The following is a 19,110-nucleotide window of genomic DNA, read 5'->3' on the forward strand; positions in this document are numbered from 1 at the left end:
TTTTGTAAAAAAAAAGGTATTTGAAAAAAAATTTGGCAAGGGTGTCCGCGGTCTACAAAAGGTTAAGAACCGCTGGTATAGACCACAATTTAGTATATACTATATATTATCATCTCGGATTTTTGATTATGATAAAAACATTTAAAATAATCAATTTACCCAAAGAAGTTTTTATTTAAATTATCAGTATTTAAAAAAAAAAATATTATAATTAATAATTTAGCTCTTATAAAAATAACATTCTGTAATTACATTTTTCAGTGGGAAAAATTGGTAGTGGCAGAGGGGGCTAGACACTTTTAAAGGGAGAATTTAGACTTATTTATTATTGAATTATTTTTATTTTATATGGTGATGCTGTTATGTTTGCCTATTTGTACTTAAATGGTGTTTAAAATTTAAAAAACAATTTTCAATTCTGGACCTTAGGCATATGCTTAGATTAGAATGAACTTTTTTAAGTGACAAATCATTAATTTTTAAAACTACAACAATTAATGCAGTAGGTACCACATAAGATAAGGTTTTAAAATTCTGTTGGTTGTTGTGCACAGTTAAATTATATATTTGGATTAAATACAAAAAAGAACATAAATATGTGAAATTATATTTTAATATTTTTTATTTTAGATAATGGAATTATCCGAGGCAGCTCAAATACATCAAGGGTTGCAAGAAAAAGATACAAACAATTCGTTGCATAATATGAAAGCAATTTTAAAAACATGGAAGAATCGGTTGCCAGTTGTTGCTGATGACTTAAGTCATTGGAGTGATGTGTTTGTTTGGCGACAACATCATTACCAATTTGTTATTGAATATTGTTCCCGGCCCGAACAATCCACAAATGCAGTGTTAGGTGTTCATGCCTCTGCTCAAGTATACACATATTATAATTTTATTTGTCCAAATAAATAATAATACTCTTTATTTCAGGCTATAATACACTTTGGCAAAGTTAGCCGTAAACATAATTTAACTGGAGTTTGTCTTCAAACATTATCTCGATTGTATACAATACCTAATGTACCTGTAGTAGATTGTTTTCATAAAATTAGACAACAGGTAAAATGTTATATGCAAATGGCATCCATATCATCAAATAAACACGAAATTCAAGATGTAAGTGTTTATAATAATATTAAGTGTTATTTTAATTGGTCTTGGTCAGGCATGTCACACTCAGTAGTAATAACTGGGCCAAATATAGTGAATAGTTTACTATGCGGGCTGCACATAAAAATGTATCAAAAAACAAAATATTTTATACACATTTTTAATTGCATTCATTATTTTACATTACAAATCACAATACCATACACTACTTATTCAATTACAGTTTATCAGAAGATAAGATAGAAAAGTTAACATTAAGTATACTTCTCACTAACATAGTTGTGAAATGAAAGGAAAATTGTATAATTTTTTTTTCCAATTAATTATTTGTTAATTTTGCTATCTGCAGGCCATAAAAAAATGAAGCAAGGGCCATGCCAGTTTGACATGCCTGGTCTTAAATATATATTTTTAAATATTTATTTCCTTTTTATTTTAGTGTTTGGAAGCTATTGAGAGAACAAACTTAAAATTCTTTCAAAGTGAAATGACTGCTGAATTCTATGCACTCAAAGGAATGCTTCTTGGTCAAATTGGTAATTTTATTATTTTATGTATTACATTATTCAAATAATAATTATTTTTTATGAATAATAAAGGTAAATCTGAAGAAGCGCACAAAGCTTTTTCAGCAGCTGTGCAATTACATGATTCTATGGTTAAAGCTTGGGCACTTTGGGGCGAGTATATGGAAGAGTACTTTACTAAAAGTTATCCAAATCAGACAATGCAAACTGGTGTAGCTGCAATAATATGTTTTCTACAAGCTTGTCGTCAGCAGAATGAGTCTAAATACCGAAAATATTTGGCTAAAGTTTTGTGGCTATTAACTTATGATGATAAAGAATATTCATTGCTTAGTACAGTTGATACACATTTTAATGGAGTTCCACCTGCATTATGGTTGCCTTGGGTGCCACAGTTATTAACTACATTGGCAAGCGATGGCGGTTCTTTATTACAAAACTTATTAATACAAGTAAAAATATAAAAAGAAAAAATTCTTGTTTATTATTATTATTATTTATAACTTTTAGGTTGGAAGATTATATCCACAAGCCGTGTATTTTCCAACAAGAACACTATACTTTACTCATAAAATTGAATATAGGGAACGTTGTAGAAATTCTGAATTATTAGCTGCGGCTAACAAGCAATCACACACTAATGATACTACACAAAGTACTAATTAACATTAAATAACAACTTATTTTATTTAAAACTTATTGAATTATTTATAGATTCTACATCTACTCAAAGCACTGGTTTAACTGATTCCTCTTTACGTGCCACACCTGCAATGGTACGCTTTTCTAAAGTAATGCATCAGCAACGAGAAGTTCATCCAACAATTGTACTAACTTTAGAAGGCATAGTAGATCAGGTAAATATTTCTTTCATAACTGTTGGTATTGACCCGTGTCCAGTATCTATATTTTGTAATCTACAGCAGCTAAATAATGCTGATATTATTATTTACTTGTACCTAACATAATTTCTAAACATCAATATAGTGAAACCTCTAATTACCGGACACTGTCAATCCCTGTAACTGTATCTGCTATTCAGATGGTTTGCAAAAAGTTTGTAGTTTATTCCCAAACAACCATCTGATAGTTGTAGGTGTTTGTTTAGGAAGGTCATTATGAATTTATAATATTATAAGTATAACATTTTGAAGATAGCATCAATATATCCATTATATCTATTATCTACCATCAAATGTACAATCAATATAATAATATATATATTATATTAGTTTATGTATTAATATAATCAATGATCCTACTCAAAAATACAAATACTCAGCTTAACTGCATTGCTTTCAACATAAGACAGCAAAAAAAAAATATTATTATCATGCATATATCCCTAGCACAGATTATTACTAATATAGTAATATATATTCCTATGGTTAAATAAAATAACATTATCTCAAAGAAAAAACCCTTGTCCAACATATTTTTAATCTGTATTGGCAGAAATAATATATGGGAATATTATTGGAAAACATTTTAAAACACATTACCGTATTGCCATTTTGTGTATAATTTTATAGTTATAAAATATCTGTTTGAAATTCCTAGAGTATAAATGATCAGTATTATCACATAATATCTTTATTTATCAAGAAGACAAAAATTCATATTATTCCAAGAACTATAAATAAAATACCATAATTAATTGTATTCAATATCAATTAAAAAAAAAAATATTTATAAAAAAATTAACAACTAGTTCAGGGGTGAATTGGGATTACTATTCCCGCTATTCCAAGTTTATTAACAGCCTATACAAAGTATAACAGAAACACCTGAAAAATTAAATAAATTTTATTCTAATCATTTAAATATTTATTTTATTTATTTTTTAATAATACAAGAACACTATAATATTTTTTTAACTCAAATCTTAAATTTAATTAAATTTTTTTTGTAAAAATTCAAAATAGCCAATTTTCAAATTTAATTTTTAGACATATTCTGATGATAAAAACATTTATTTAAATCAAGTAGTTTATTTTTTAGTATTTTTACAATTTTTTGAAATATTAATATTTTTTTGAAGTCAATTAATTTGAAACGCAATAATTTTTTTTAAAGTTTTCTTTTTGAGAATTTCCTGACATAAGTATATTTCTTACATTTTAAGTTCAGCGTTTTCTTTTAAATTTGAATTATTTTGAAATATAAAATAATACTAAAATATTGGAAACTTTGTATACTCATAATTTATTATTTCGTTATTTTCTGGCAGTGCCGCCATAGTATACAAATTATAATCACATTACAAAATTATGTGTGTATAACAATCATATTTTATACATACATTCTAGATGGTTTGGTTCAGAGAAAATTGGTATGAAGAAGTACTGAGACAACTCCGTCTTGGATTAGCAAAATGTTATAACATTGCTTTTGACAGTCGCGGATGTGTTGCAGATGCCCAAATAACACCTCATACATTAAATTTCATTAAGAAATTAGTATCAACATTTGGAATTGGAATAGGTAAAATTTATTTTAAAACAACATATTTATGTGTGAACCGTATATTTAATAACATAATTTATTTTCAGAATTATTAGCAAGTAATATGGCTGCTAATAGTGCTGCTATATCGACTAAGGGGTCATTCCCAGGTTCAGGTTCCGAGAGTTTGGCTAAACGAGCTCAGACAACAATTCAAGATCCGGTTTTCCAAAAAATGAAACAACAGTTTTCTATAGATTTTGATTTTACTTTGCCAGCAGCCATGAAATTACATCATATGATTTCAAAAATGAAAAAGTGGATAAAAATATTAGAGACAAAAATTAGACTTTTACCAAAGTAATATAATATTTAACTAATTACTATTTGTATATACATTTGTATTGATTATATTTTATTTATAGATCCTTTTTAATTGAAGAAAAATGTAGATTCCTTAGTAATTTCAGTCTTCAAACTGCTGAAATTGAAATTCCTGGGGAATTTTTACTTCCAAAGGTATGAATTTTGAAACTTAAATTATGTGTAATAAAGTATCTACAAGTTTTGAAAATAATACACCTTAAACCTGAAATTTATTTAATTGTTTAAAGAAGCTCATTAGTTATTAATTAAAGAAAAAAAAATCAAAGCTTATGCAAATGGTTAATGTTTAGTGACGTGGTTAACGGTAATTTCAGAGGCAATTACCTCTGAGATTTTTCATAAATAGAGGGGTAGGTGGTAGTAGTATAATGATCTGAAATATTATTATGTAATTTTTAGTTGTATTATATTAATATATTATTATGCATTAATAATTTGGATATTTGTAACTTTCCTCTAGAAAATTTTCAGTTCGCCACACCACTGTTAATGTTTAAGGCTTAACTATGTACTTATTATAACACTATGAATGTTGCTTACTTTAAACTCTTTGATAATCTTCTATCCAAGAACTTAGCATCCAAAGTAATAGGTTAACGCCAGCTCTGATTGGTAACTGGTGTATCTTTTCCGGTGATACCATGTATATAGTAAAACTATTATTTTTTATTTGTGTCGTCTTTATTTTATGTTTAAAAAATAAATTAAATTTAAAAAAAATGTTAGTAGGTGTATAGAAAAATTGTAATGATCAATATATATATATATTTCTAGCATTCGCATTATTATGTGAAAATTGCTCGTTTTATGCCAAGAGTTCAAATAGTTGAAAAGCATAATACGTCAGCCAGAAGATTAGTTATGCGTGGTCATAATGGTAAATTATATTCTTATTTGGTAATGCATGATGCTGGTTTAGGAGATACAAGACGTGAAGAACGAGTCTTACAATTATTAAGGATGTTAAATCATTACTTGACCAAACAAAAGGTATATAAACTAATTAACTTTAATTGTATACAATTAACTAAAAATGTATAATAACTTTTATTATTAGGAAACTTCTCGCAGATTTTTATATTATACAGTACCCAGGGTTGTTGCTGTATCTCCACAACAACGGCTTGTTGAAGATAATCCTTCATCATTATCATTACTTGATATTTTTAAGTCAATGAGCACATCTCAACCTTATGATGATTGTATTGAACATTATTATCAACGCCTAGCTAATATCCAAGTAATATATTATTTTTAATACAATTAAAGAGGCCAACCAGAAATTGTTTTCTCTATGTTATCATACGCTTGTTTAATAGAGACAACAAATTCACGTGCGGTGTCCTCTTAATTTGATGGTGATTAACTTTTTTTAAACTTATTATTTTTTCTCTAGAATCAAGGAACTCAAGCAAATATTCAAATGCTTTTGGATGTATTTTTAGAAGTACAACAAAATTATTGTCAAAGCCATATATTGAAAAATTGGGCAACTCTTACATATGCTTCACCTACAGATTATTGGACATTTAGAAAAATGGTACAGACAACTTTTTTAAATATTAATTTTTTTATACTTATTTAATTCATGAATTTATAATAATTTATTTATCTAGCTTACACTTCAATTATCTTTATCATGTTTGGCTGAGTATGTATTACATCTTACCAGGCTTAATCCTGATATGATGTATATACACCAAGACTCTGGGTTGCTCAATGCGTCATACTTCAAGTTTGATGTAGACGACAAAAAAGGTTATTATTGTCATTAATTAATATTTGTAAATTTAATATGATTAATTGAATATTCATTTTAGGTGAACTAGTTTCCAATCGGCCTGTTCCCTTTAGATTAACTCCTAACTTTGTTGAATTAATGACTGATATCGGTAAAAATGGCCCACTAACTGCGAGTATTATGGCAACAGCTCGGTGTTTTAATCAACCTAACAACAAAGTTCAAGCTATTCTTAGGGCTATACTCAGAGACGAAATGATCACCTCTTATAAAAAAGTAAATCAATATATTCATTATTTTGTCATGTAAATAATAATAATTGTTTATGCATTTTTTTTAGAAATTGGAAGATGAACTTTCAACTGATAGAGATGAAATATCTGGTGACATAATCATTAGCATGGTTACAAAAGCGGTAAATTCCATAATGCATAGACTTAATAGTCTAGCAAATTTTGATGGTACTGATAATAAGGTAAGCACAATTGTAAGTGCAGCCTCATCAGTTGATAATTTATGCCGAATGGATCCAGCATGGTACCCATGGCTATAAACATTTTTATGAAAAATTTGTTTCTCATATATTTATAGATCTCTTAGTTTACGTTTACTATTATTAAAGTAATCAGAAGATTTCTGTTCAACCTTTTCTATTTTATCATTATATTTTTGTATGCATATATGTATGTATAATCAATAGTTTAAGTATATATTTAAAATATGTAATTTATAATTTATTTTTACCTTAAATATTAAGGTATGCATTGTATTTTTAATTAGTTCTTTATGATATAATGTTAATATATCATAGTAATGTATTTTTATTATTATGTATGTATGTATTGTATTATAAATTATTCAACATGTAATAATATTGTCTCAAATAAAATTTAAAGAATTAATGAACATTTAAATAATTATTTATATAAGTTAAATAAGACTATTTGATGAAAAAAATATTCTATGTAAAATTCAGTTCAAACAGTGCCACCCAACATTTTTATTATTTTTAAAACATTTTAATGGTTTTTTTTTATTCATGAGTGATTGCTCAAACACTACTAGAACGGTATAGCACTGACATATCATACAATATTATAGCAGTGCTGTTGAAACGGGATACAATTAGTGGGGAGAGGGGTAAATCCAAAATGATTTGTCACTTACACAAAATGCACGAAAAACACTCTAGCATCAAAAGTACCAGTTTTTTTATGATTATCAAATATGAGTTCATGGTAGGGATCAATCACTATATCTCCCCTCTCATAAGAACGCCCGCCCATACATGATTGATATATAATTGTACCAAAAAAAAATACTGTAAACTCAATGCAATTAACAGTGCACACTTAGTTTGGTGCAGAGCTAGTAAAATTAATAAAACAACAATATGTATTATATTATTAATTGACTATATTTAAATAATTAAATAAATAAGTAAAGAATATTTAACAATGGTTAACATATAAAATAGGTAAATAATTAATATTACAATTGTATATTAGTTGAAATGCAGTATGTGCAAGTTGTATTCGAACCCAAACAATCAGAATGAAATCCATGACCACATCTATTAAAAAAATATAAATAAATGTATGTATATTATCATTGAGTATAGAGTATATTATAGTATCATCAATAATAGAATCGAATACTTTGGAGTTATTGTAGTATGTTTTTATTTGAAATAATTCATTCATTAGTCAAGAATAAACTCACATACTAGGTACCTATGTACTATGTATGTTGACTCAAATATTGAGTTTATTTGGAATAAGCCACTTTTTTTTTTGAGCACAAAATATTATTTCTGGAAGCAGTGAGTTCCAAACTTTTATAAATACTATTGTTTACTATTTTTTTTCTCTTGAAGTAAGATTAAACTATGAAATAATATTTTTGAGTGCCTTGAAAATTTTGCAAACCCATGTAATAACGTACTAAGATAATTACGAGCAAGCCAACAAATAATAGCTATTTTTTGACAACGACAACCAGTGGTGTCAAACATATTATAATTGTGGTCATAAAATCAATCTACCTCAGTGAAGTGATTTAACTGTAATAGGGTGATTAAGAGGATATCAGCGCACTATTGGTTTTCTCTCTCTGGCCCACACGCAACATAGACAAAACGCATTTGTGCAGAATCGTTTTATTTATGTTTTTAAGTAATCTTAGAGTAAAATCACCCATTACAAAAAAGATAGAGAATAATATTTTTCAGGAAATGTCATGTCGATTTCTCTAAATATTGTTTCAAAACATTTAAACATCATTTAAATTTACAACATTTTTTTGTTTATTTTGAAAGTCAAATAACAATAAAATCTAAAATCGATATGACATTCCCTCAAAAATATTATTCTCTATCTTTTTTGTAATTGGTGATTTTACTTTAAGAATATTTGAAAACATAGAAAAAACGATTCTGCGCAAATGTGTTTTGTCTATGTTGCGCGTGGGTCAAAGAGAGAAAACAAATAGTGCGCTGACATCCTCTTAATGTTAAGCCCTACCTTAACAAATTTATTCCCATGTTGTAATCTTAGAGCCTAATAGAAAATTAAAATATTGTGCAAGTTGTCTAAAAAAATTAGAGGAATCCCGAAAGTGGAACTTGTGATTAAATTTAATATAAGATATTGAACTTATATTGATATTTTATAACATATCTATAATGTACACTTTAAACTATTATACTTAATTATTATTCAAAGAAAATACAAACCTGTAAACAAACATTGGTTCCATAAAAATTTTTTGATTACATGATGAACATATTATAGGATTACTAACTCCCTGTTTGGCTACATTTATTGCCTCAGCTAATTTGCAGTGTAAATCCCCATGGAGCAATGTTTCAAAGGACTTTAATACATCTTGTTCATACTGACATTTATCAATTAAACCTAAATTAAATTATATTATTTAATAATATACAATATCTATAAGTAATATTATATGAAACACTTGAAATTAAATATAATTTAAGATGTTAAGACAACAGTATTATTAAAATGTTTAAAATGCAATAATATGCTCTCAGCCTCTCACCCATTATAAGATTTCTGAAATGTCCAACAGTACCCTTAACTATTGTTGTACTATTCAAAAGCAAATGCATTTCAGTGGCTAAACTAAGATCACTATTATCCAAAACTTTTTGTAAATGATCTAAATAATAAAAAATCCAAATGAAATAAACTAAAATTTAATAAGAGGGAAAACATTAAAAATAAAAATACCATGGGATTGAAGACTTAGAAGACACTGTAAGATTGGTAACCATGTAGTTTTAGGATCTAGCACAGCAGATCCTCTTTGAGCTAATGCCACTAAAACTTCAGTGCATTCTTCAACAGCATTTTCCTAAGAAAAACATTGTAAAATTACACTGACTAATTATGTAAACAAAATAAAATACAAACCTGCAAAATGGCTTCTTTCAGTTTACTAAACAGTAAATCAAATGCTCCTTGAAAATCTCCTAATCTTTCCAGAAATATAGCTGTGACATTGTCTAATCCTGCCGTTTTTGTTGCCTAAAAAAAAAAAAAATACAGAATATGCAAAAAAAAAAAACCAATAAAATACAATTATAATTCTTACAGCCATTGCTTCCGTTAAATGTAATGAATCATTCATTTTTACAAAATCCATCACAGCATTTGGTTCGTGTTGACATAACAGTTCCAAATACCGAGTGCATAGTTTCACATCAGAATTTACATACGGTCTAAAAATATTATTGAATAAACGTGTTAGTAAATTAAGCATTATTTATGTCACTATAATTTTGACATTCAAAAATAACATAATTAAAATAAGACTGAAATGTTTTACTTACATTGCACCTTTTAAAAAAAGGAATCTCTGATAATTTGTTTTTATTTGATTAAAAACATTATATACAAGGTGTGGATAAAATGTTCCAAATATTACTCCGCATCGAACTGTATCTATTTCCAGTAAAACCTATACCTTATTATTATTAGTTTTTATTAAATTTGAGTTATAAATAGTTTAAATTGACAAAAAAAATTAATTATAAAACAAATATTTATTAGAATAATCACTATCAATCTATAGGTACTATACTTTATCCTAGTTAAATTAAGCTACAAAAAATGTATTAAAAATACTTAATTAATTATGAAATTATGTATAACAATATTATTTTTAAGATAAACATAAAAAAGAGTACTTACATCAAAATAAATGTCTCTAGATATGTTAAGCTAAATATTTTTACGTTAAGGTATTTCTTCTAGAGTTTCTTAAGATCTCATTGATTTTTTATATAAAAGAGCAGTAGGTACCGAGTAATTATGTTGAATGATTATCAGTTAAATTATTTTAAACAATATTTTATTACGATTCATTATTCAAAGTTCAACACAATTTAAAAACCATATTTGTTGGAATTGTATGAAATACAATTTATTAAACTCCCCGGATATATTATAGTTAGGTTTGAGGTTGGAGTAGAAGAATTTTAGATTATGGGCGATCGTGTCGTATGCACTCTACCGGCAACATTGCGACAGCAGTATGCGCTCTACCGTGTTTTGCCACTCTACAATTATATTTAGATTTTGGACAATATATTCTCATAATAAGTGGGATGATGTAAAAGTGGTTTTAATGAAGATCTGGAGCAATGAAGCAAATCTGGAGTTGTACCACACATATTTTTCATAATTTTTAACCTCAGAGGCTGCCATAAACTTTCAATCCTTTGGGTATGTGCCTTCGATATTGGATCTATAAAATTTTTGCTATGATTTACAATGTAGTGATTGTACTCGTGTTCCGAGAGTCCATTATACCCTGACCAGCTATCGGAATGTATTGGAGATCCAACAATAACCTCTCTTTGTATAATTTTGTGCAGTCGTTTGGTCCCTTTTTTGGACAATAAAATACCTTCCTTCGTTATTGTCACACAAGCCGAATACCCATGGCCCATCAAGCCGTCTTCCATAGTTTCTTGCTCTGTTTTCTAGAGGATCAACGACTAAATATACGATCAAAAGTTATATGATGCAGGAAAAGATAGACCTTATCTTTATTACCACGATAATAAAAATATAAATTGCATATTAGAGCGCATATAACATCCGCAATCTGGGGTAGTGCGCATACGACAAGATAGCCAAATTATGTATATTGTTAAATATGTACTACTATGTACCTATTGTACCTATAGAATTTAATGACCCAATCCATACAATTAGACCACATTAATTACATAAGAGAACTAGGGATTTATGGTGATTAACACTTTCAACGCCGCTGACGCATAAACGCGTCAACAGAGTTTATTCCAACAGCCCTAATGACGTATACGTTTATACACGCTATAATTAAATTGGATTTATTTTAATAAACTCTGAAACTTAGATAGGCCATTGACAATGAACTCTTAATTTAAAAGTATGGGAGGTTTTAGTTTGTGTTATTTCTGTCGTTTCTGAAATCACAGACAGCGTTGAACGTGTTAAAATCATTTAACTAAAATCTTTTTAGTTTATACTGTGGCTATTATTGCCAATAACCTAATCCAACACACAATATTAAACATAAATTGAAGAAAATACCTTCAGATTATCATAAGAAAGTTGTTCAAAATATTCTGGTTTAGAACTGATGAGTGAAAATATTTGATACTTGTTTGAGTCATCGAGTATATAATATTTGAACATTTGACTAAATTCTCCACGTTCTGAACAAATTTCTCTGCAAACAGTATAACTGAAAAAAAATGTCTTATTTATTCTACTAGAATCATTAAGAATTGTAATTTTTGATTTTCTCAGTTGAGCAACATACTGGTTTTTTTTATCAGTCATCAGCTTTTACAGCAATAAATATGCTAGGCAAATTGTATCTGATTGGTACTTGGGGGGGAGGGGGTAAAATAAAAAAAATAACTGTAGGGACTTGAATTTTTCATCATATATTTTCAAAATAATTTGGAATTGTTTTGAAATATATTCAATTATCAATTTTTTTTTTATGGTAAAATTTTTATTTGTTCAACATTTTTTACAAGTTTTACTCATAGAAATTTAAAATATAACATATTTTTTAAGTGTTTCAAGTTCAAATTTTGATTAAAAAATATTCTGTCAAAAATTATGTACTTTATTTTGCAGTTAAAAATTCATAACGTTATCAATTTTAATAGCTTAAGCTTGAAAATATAATACGAGGGTCTTCATAAATTGGTCTTTCAGATTTCTAAAAACATAATGTATATTATACCAATTGTTTTTTTTTTTATTTAAACAAAAAAATTACGATTTTTCCTCAGTTGATTTTAGTTATTATGTTGTAATTCAAAATATACTTGTCCTTTATATTTTTTGCAATTAAGTTAACACATATTATTATTTTTTATGTACCTACAAAAAATCTTAAAACTCATTTTAAGTTTTTCATACCAAGAACCTTCTTTACCATTATACAATATGTCAGTAATAACTTATAACTTAAAAGTTAATAATAATAGTTCATGATATAATAATAAATTATATGCCATGTTTTTGGAAAAAATTGAATTTCTGCTGAGAAACACTGTTGATTATCATTGAATTTGAATATAACACAGTGACAATGTAAATTCATAAGACTACTATACTGCAGAGCGACTTCCCCAGGTTTCAATTTACAACTTACAATTTTGCTTCTTCTGCAATTTGCAACAAATCAGGACTATTGTCAAATGCTCCAGAGCGTATTAATTGTATAAATGCTTTTTCTCTATCTTCAATAGGTGTTGTTTGTTCCGTTGATATCAACATTGATGTGATAGTTTCAAAAACACGTTTATCAGGTTTTATAAAATTACCATCTTCTTGCTGCCAACGTACTATAAATGCGTAAACTAAGCCTAGCTGATTGGACTAAATGTAAAAATAGTTTTATGAAATTGAATTTGAAATATATAACAACAAATTTAAATTCTTACTTTTAAATCTTTACTGTTCATTGTAAGTGATGTTAAAATACAACAAATACGTTGTTTTTGTTGACTCATAAAACGACTATCAGAAAATGCCATTGAAAAGACGTTTAGGAACTCAGTTGTATTAAACTTAAGCAAAATTCTGTAGATATAAACATAATAATTTTAAAGTCAATAATATGTATAATTGATAATATTTATTATAAATATAATTTATTAAATTAAACTAACGGAAATAAGATAAATTTTATGTAAGTACTATACTCTATTTCAAATGAGAACACCCTGCATCGCGCAACGTTATCAGACGCCGCCAGCAACACGCCCCTACCATAAAATTAATAACTGCGGCTGAAGCTGTCGGGACGTACACAAATTTCGACAGCTTTTTGTCCGCCGCCTGGTGCGTTCTCATTTGAAATAATGTATAAGTACTATGGACTCAAATAGGTTGAGAACCACTGTTATAGATGATACCGTAGTATTTTATAACAAATATATGATATTACCTGAGATATGGATATATATCTTCATCATCATTTGCTTTAATACTGTGATGAGAACACAGAAATTGTACAATATTATTCCTAACTGTGTCTTGTAAATGTTGAGGAATATAACCTCTATTAGGATATGCAATGCCTAGTAAACACCCACTTAAATAAATCAAAATTTTGTTTCCAAGTTTCATTGTATTATCTATATACTCTGCAAGTATCAAAAAATATGTAAAATAAATACTGGTCTTATTTAAGATTTTGAGATTTATTAGTATATTGAAGATACTGGACACTAATTTACAATATACCTCCATTCGGCAATGCAACAATTTTGGGAATAAGTTCTTGTAAGGGTGCTAAATAATCTTCTAATGCTCTTGTCCAAATACTTATAAGACCATCATACAATGCATGAACTCTTGATAGGTTTAAAGATTGTTCTATGTCTAAACATTCAACTTTTACATTGAGAATACATTTTTCAAGTTCCTGTTATAAAAAAATTTATATTCAACGCTCAACAAATATTATAAATTTAAAATTAAATACCTCTAATTGATTAGTATGTGAAAGGTATGTAAATAACTTTTGAACTATGATTGTTGGTACTTCATCAAATTGACCTTCAAGTAAATAGTTCTTTAAACATTCCAAATAAATTTTGCAAGAAGATTCAATTAACTCTACTCCATCCCATAAGCGATTGAACAATAGACTTCTGATCACAAAAAATTTTTTAATAAATTAATGTTTTATTATTAAAAATTAACTTAAGAGGAAGTTACTCTGTCTTACACACGTACAGTATAGCAAAAACTTTTTGGTTCGTAAATGAACCGAGAAGGCTACAGTCACAACTAAGAAACAAAATGTTCACCACACGAAAGGAAGAACTTTGGCTACGCAATCACTTTAATTTTTTTCGATATCGGAACTTCAAAAAAAGTTATTTAAATATGAAAAACACATATAATAATGGATTTTGAAACAATAAGAACTTTTTTGTATATGTGTTATCAAAAAAACTAAAAGAATATTGCAAAGTCAAAGTTCTCCTTTTTGTGGAGAAAATTTTGTTTCTTAGTTATGACTGTACCTTTCTCGGTTCTTTTCCGCGCATAACAGTTTTTGCTATATTGTGCATTTGTAAGATGGAGACAACAAGAAATAGGTAATTTTATTCCAAGAGTATTGTAATATAAATTATGTACTAATTAATGTTTGCATAAATATATTTATAAATATTTTATATCTACATTATATGTATACATGTGACTTACGTTTTTTGCAGATGTACACTTATGTCAAATACAATAGGAATGCCTTCCTTATAATTTATTGAGTTATTCATATCTACCATAGAATCAATGTATAAAGCAACAATGTTTATAACCTAATAAAACAAGATGTTTAACATATAACTTATAAATATACAGTACAACCTCATTAATCTGGACTAATTGGGGCTCTATGTTGTCCAAATTAATGAAAGTTCTGATTAAAGAAAATAACCAATGATATGGGCTGTCAAGGTACATATTTTAACACTGTTCAAGGAAAAAAAGGACGTGTATTATAGATTTAAGAAATACAAAGGTTATTTAATATAATAGTATAGGTGCAAGATATAATGCAACTCAGTTTAAAACTCTACAAAATACAAAATAACTAGATATTCCAATTATTTTTCTGATAATACTTATAGTATGTATTAATAAATTACTGTCCGGATTAAACAAAGTCCAGACTAATGGGGTCCAGATAAATGAGGTTCAACTGTACTTCACTTATTAATTATTAATTTGTAATTATTATTATCTCCTTTTATTTTATTAGTTAAATAAAGTAATAACTGAACATAAATAAACAAAAAAAATACATATAAATACCTTATCTTTAACTATTTTATGTCTATGTGCTCGTGTACCTCTAAGACCAAGAACAGCTTTTCCTCTTTCTTCCAAAAAATCCACACCTAATTGCAATGCATCACTAAATAGTTTCTATAAACAATTTTGAAAATTGTAATTTATTACCAAGATGAAAAATATTAAGATTATTACTTTATCAGTTAAACTATCAAGACGTTCAATCCAGCTTCTAATACTAATAATATGAACACTCTTCTTTCCTAACAATACTAATTGACTATTATAACCATGGACTGAACTATAACAACATTTATCCTAGAACAACCATAGATTCATTATAATATAGTTAATTAGTATATAGTATATAGATTAATTACTTACTAAATGTTGACTATCTGTTCCATTATAGTAGTTAGAAGTGTACACTAAGGAAATGTTTAAAAGATCTGACTGCTCCATTTCATCTCCTACACGAACATCAACAAGATAAACTTTATCTGATGAGTCCATAGTCAATAGAGTGCGAGCATTCATCCAGCTACATGCTAATATTGTGTATGATAATTTTATTTTTTGTAAAATACAACAACACAGACCATCTTGATCATTGATATTGACCTAATATTATTGAATGAAAATATTTATTAAGTAAATATTTAAAAATCCCATTAAAAAAGGTAACCTGATAAAAGTAGACTGTATCATCTCGCGTGAAAGCTAATACTGGGTCCATAATTCTATGGCTTGAATTGGATGTTTTATTAAATTGTATAATGACAAACTGCCAAGATAGCAATGGTAAACATGGACGCGATGAAGTTATATTGTTTGATAACAGTAGTTCAGTATTTGGCCGAATTGTAACAATGATTACCTTAAAATTAAATTTAAAATCATTTTTTGTCAACATTGTTTTTGCAAGTAGCCTGCATATAATAATAAATTTACTTTAGATAAAGTAGCCATTGCAATTATTACATAACCATTCATAGGATGACTAGCTAGTTGATTGAATAATAATGGTTCAATACAACACACTTTTCCACGGCCACCAGAAAATAAACATTTTGATTCGACACTACGTATTCCAAAATTTCTTTTAAAATTTAACTCAAACACAGAACCAGCACTGTTGTTCACAATAGCTAAATTTGGCAAATCTGAGAACTAAATTAAAATTTATGAATACAATATAAATTATGGAAAGGGACTTTAAATATGTCAATAAAATTAAGACATGATTAGCAAAAGTAATTTTATTTAATACTCACTTTTATGTGCAAAACCGTAGTACCTGGAGTATGTGAATCATTCATGACTCTTAGTGTTTTACAAGTAGTAGAAGAAGAATCAAACACTATTATTGTTCCATTTATGTATCCAACAATTAATCGAGAACAATCGTGATTAAAATCTATTGCAGATACTGCACCACAGTTTACAGCTTCATGATACCATTGGAATGTTTGTAAAGAATCAAATAAAATTATAAAACCTTTGCTTGTACCAATGGCTATAAGAAGTGAAAACTTAATAGCACTAGGTTGTCCAGCATCAAAACGTTCCTAATACAAATATTTAAATACTTCAAATGGGTTTAACAATTTTTTTTTTTTTTTAAGACGAAGTAAACTTAATAAACTTACACAAAAAGAATGCATTTGATTAGAAACAGGCTTCAAAATTGTATGCCTTAAAATTCGTCCAGGATCGGATTTTAAGTTTAAACATTTTGGTAACTGTTCTGTGTTCATATGACTGCTACTTGAGCTACCTAATGAAACAGAATCAGCTCCTGAATCATACCATGGTACTTTTAACTAAAATAAAATATGAATTCATTATTATAGTACTTAATTAAATTATTAGGTATGGTTAAATTAATGTATTAAATTGTTTAAATATGTACCTACATTTCATTAAATGCTTATTAATTAAAGCTAGTAAAAATACGTAATATTTGACAAGTTATAAGAGATAATTTGATTGCACATAATTTACTTTGCTCTGGTAGACAGTTACATCATCTTCACTTAATAAAGAAACATCTCCATCATTTAATATACTTTCTACAGTAGGAATATCATTGACTTTAGGAATATTGAACTCTGTGTCATCAATCTAAATAAAAATAATTACAAACTATAATAATTTATATAATATAATATAATCATAGAAAGTAATAAATACTTCAGATGAACCCAGATCTAGTGATTCTAATATGTTCATTAAAGATTGTTTTTCTTGATCTATTCGATGTGCTTCCATTTCAAATAAAATGAGTCAATATTAATTAATTTTTATTCTGTAACTAAACAAATCATTGAAATCATCAAACACAGGATAAAAAAATAGCTAAGCATATAATAATGCAATAGTTTGGCTCAAAACTAAGAAAAGACCAATGCACATAGTGTGGACAAATTAACAAAAAAACATATAATAGACACTAATAGTTGGAAAAAATATAAATGAAAATCATTTACAAAATAAACACAGTTTATTTAAAAACATACCATATATTATGAAAATGTGATATAACAAGTGCAGTCATGCGTACATTACTATATTAGCACATTACAATATTATACTTTATGGCTATCTATAACAGCCCTACTAAGGCAGTCAACTAGGGCCCAAATAACAAGGAATTTAAATTTTATTCAACTGAAAAAGTTACGAGCCTATCCGTGATTACAAAAACGTCAATAACAATCAAAACATATTAATATTACAAATTAACTGTGAAGAGTTTGCCGTTTTTGCCGGTACTATGTAGTGGGTGTCAAAGTCAGTCTTTCTGGTTTGTTTTATAATAACTGCCCCATAATTACAATAATATCTGTCGCCTGTCATCGTGTATAGGTTTTTTTATTCGAAATTATGGTTCTGCATTAACATAATATATTAATACGGCATGCCTAGCAGTAAAAATTAATATAGTAGATCGTAGACCAAAAGTAAAAATGAAAATTGAAGACACTTAACCAATCGCGGTGCGCGGATCGTTTGAAAAAGTTTGACTTATCGATGAATGAGTAAAACGAGTAAATTAAGCAAAAGTTTAAAGTTATAAATGCAGATGGCGATTAGCGACAAGCGACAAGCAATATTTAACTACTTTTCGTTTTGAATATTTAAAATATATTTTGATCACAATAGAATCTAAATAATATTAGTATATCAATTCTGTATATTATGATATTTTAGATGATAATGTTATCTATTATCATGAACACGAAGATCAAAATTAAAGAGATAGTACCTTAGATCATATACAATGGATGGAGTCATAGCATACTACGGGCATAAAAAGAGTTGATGCCAACATTACTATAGGACCTGTGACATCTGCGCATGCGCAACTGCTTATCATAATATTTCAATCTGTTCATATTATTATAATGCCGACACTCTGCGCCAAGCATTAATGATAAGAGACTACGCGCATGCGCATATCATCGAGGTCCTACAGTGATGTTGGCTTCACAAATAGTTCGTATGGCTCTATCCATTGTATATGATCTAAGGATAGTACTATCTTAAA

General features: G+C 27.6%; 2 protein-coding genes across 2 annotated transcripts in view; one reads left to right on the forward strand and one right to left on the reverse strand.

The window, feature by feature from the left end:
• LOC132938359 (transformation/transcription domain-associated protein) overlaps positions 1 to 7,124 on the forward strand; it is a 38,911-nt gene extending 31,787 nt beyond the window's left edge. Inside the window, exons 43-57 of the mRNA XM_061005146.1 lie at positions 631 to 879; positions 937 to 1,122; positions 1,556 to 1,652; positions 1,716 to 2,095; positions 2,154 to 2,298; positions 2,358 to 2,500; positions 3,953 to 4,127; positions 4,196 to 4,448; positions 4,514 to 4,607; positions 5,250 to 5,465; positions 5,533 to 5,715; positions 5,872 to 6,015; positions 6,092 to 6,233; positions 6,296 to 6,492; positions 6,557 to 7,124. Of these exons, the coding sequence (XP_060861129.1) occupies positions 631 to 879; positions 937 to 1,122; positions 1,556 to 1,652; positions 1,716 to 2,095; positions 2,154 to 2,298; positions 2,358 to 2,500; positions 3,953 to 4,127; positions 4,196 to 4,448; positions 4,514 to 4,607; positions 5,250 to 5,465; positions 5,533 to 5,715; positions 5,872 to 6,015; positions 6,092 to 6,233; positions 6,296 to 6,492; positions 6,557 to 6,769 (2,817 nt within the window). The 3' untranslated portion in view covers positions 6,770 to 7,124. The remainder of the gene's footprint in view (positions 1 to 630; positions 880 to 936; positions 1,123 to 1,555; positions 1,653 to 1,715; positions 2,096 to 2,153; positions 2,299 to 2,357; positions 2,501 to 3,952; positions 4,128 to 4,195; positions 4,449 to 4,513; positions 4,608 to 5,249; positions 5,466 to 5,532; positions 5,716 to 5,871; positions 6,016 to 6,091; positions 6,234 to 6,295; positions 6,493 to 6,556) is intronic.
• A 488-nt stretch (positions 7,125 to 7,612) lies between these two features.
• Positions 7,613 to 18,744, reverse strand: LOC132937938 (vacuolar protein sorting-associated protein 8 homolog). The gene is made up of 23 exons (XM_061004578.1): positions 17,754 to 18,744; positions 17,565 to 17,684; positions 17,210 to 17,383; positions 16,835 to 17,128; positions 16,512 to 16,730; positions 16,246 to 16,437; positions 15,945 to 16,181; positions 15,756 to 15,878; positions 15,582 to 15,695; positions 14,973 to 15,085; positions 14,242 to 14,410; positions 14,001 to 14,181; positions 13,702 to 13,900; positions 13,196 to 13,334; positions 12,904 to 13,130; positions 11,823 to 11,976; positions 10,070 to 10,197; positions 9,832 to 9,958; positions 9,651 to 9,764; positions 9,468 to 9,591; positions 9,277 to 9,396; positions 8,951 to 9,131; positions 7,613 to 7,789 (listed from the first exon to the last, which is right to left on the reverse strand). The coding sequence occupies exons 1-23, from the start codon at positions 17,829 to 17,831 to the stop codon at positions 7,708 to 7,710; spliced, it is 3,609 nt and encodes a 1,202-aa protein (XP_060860561.1). The 5' UTR covers positions 17,832 to 18,744; the 3' UTR covers positions 7,613 to 7,707.
• Between the last annotated feature and the right edge of the window lie 366 nt (positions 18,745 to 19,110).

The sequence above is a fragment of the Metopolophium dirhodum genome, chromosome 2, assembly GCF_019925205.1.
Source record: "Metopolophium dirhodum isolate CAU chromosome 2, ASM1992520v1, whole genome shotgun sequence".
NCBI lineage: Eukaryota > Metazoa > Arthropoda > Insecta > Hemiptera > Aphididae > Metopolophium > Metopolophium dirhodum.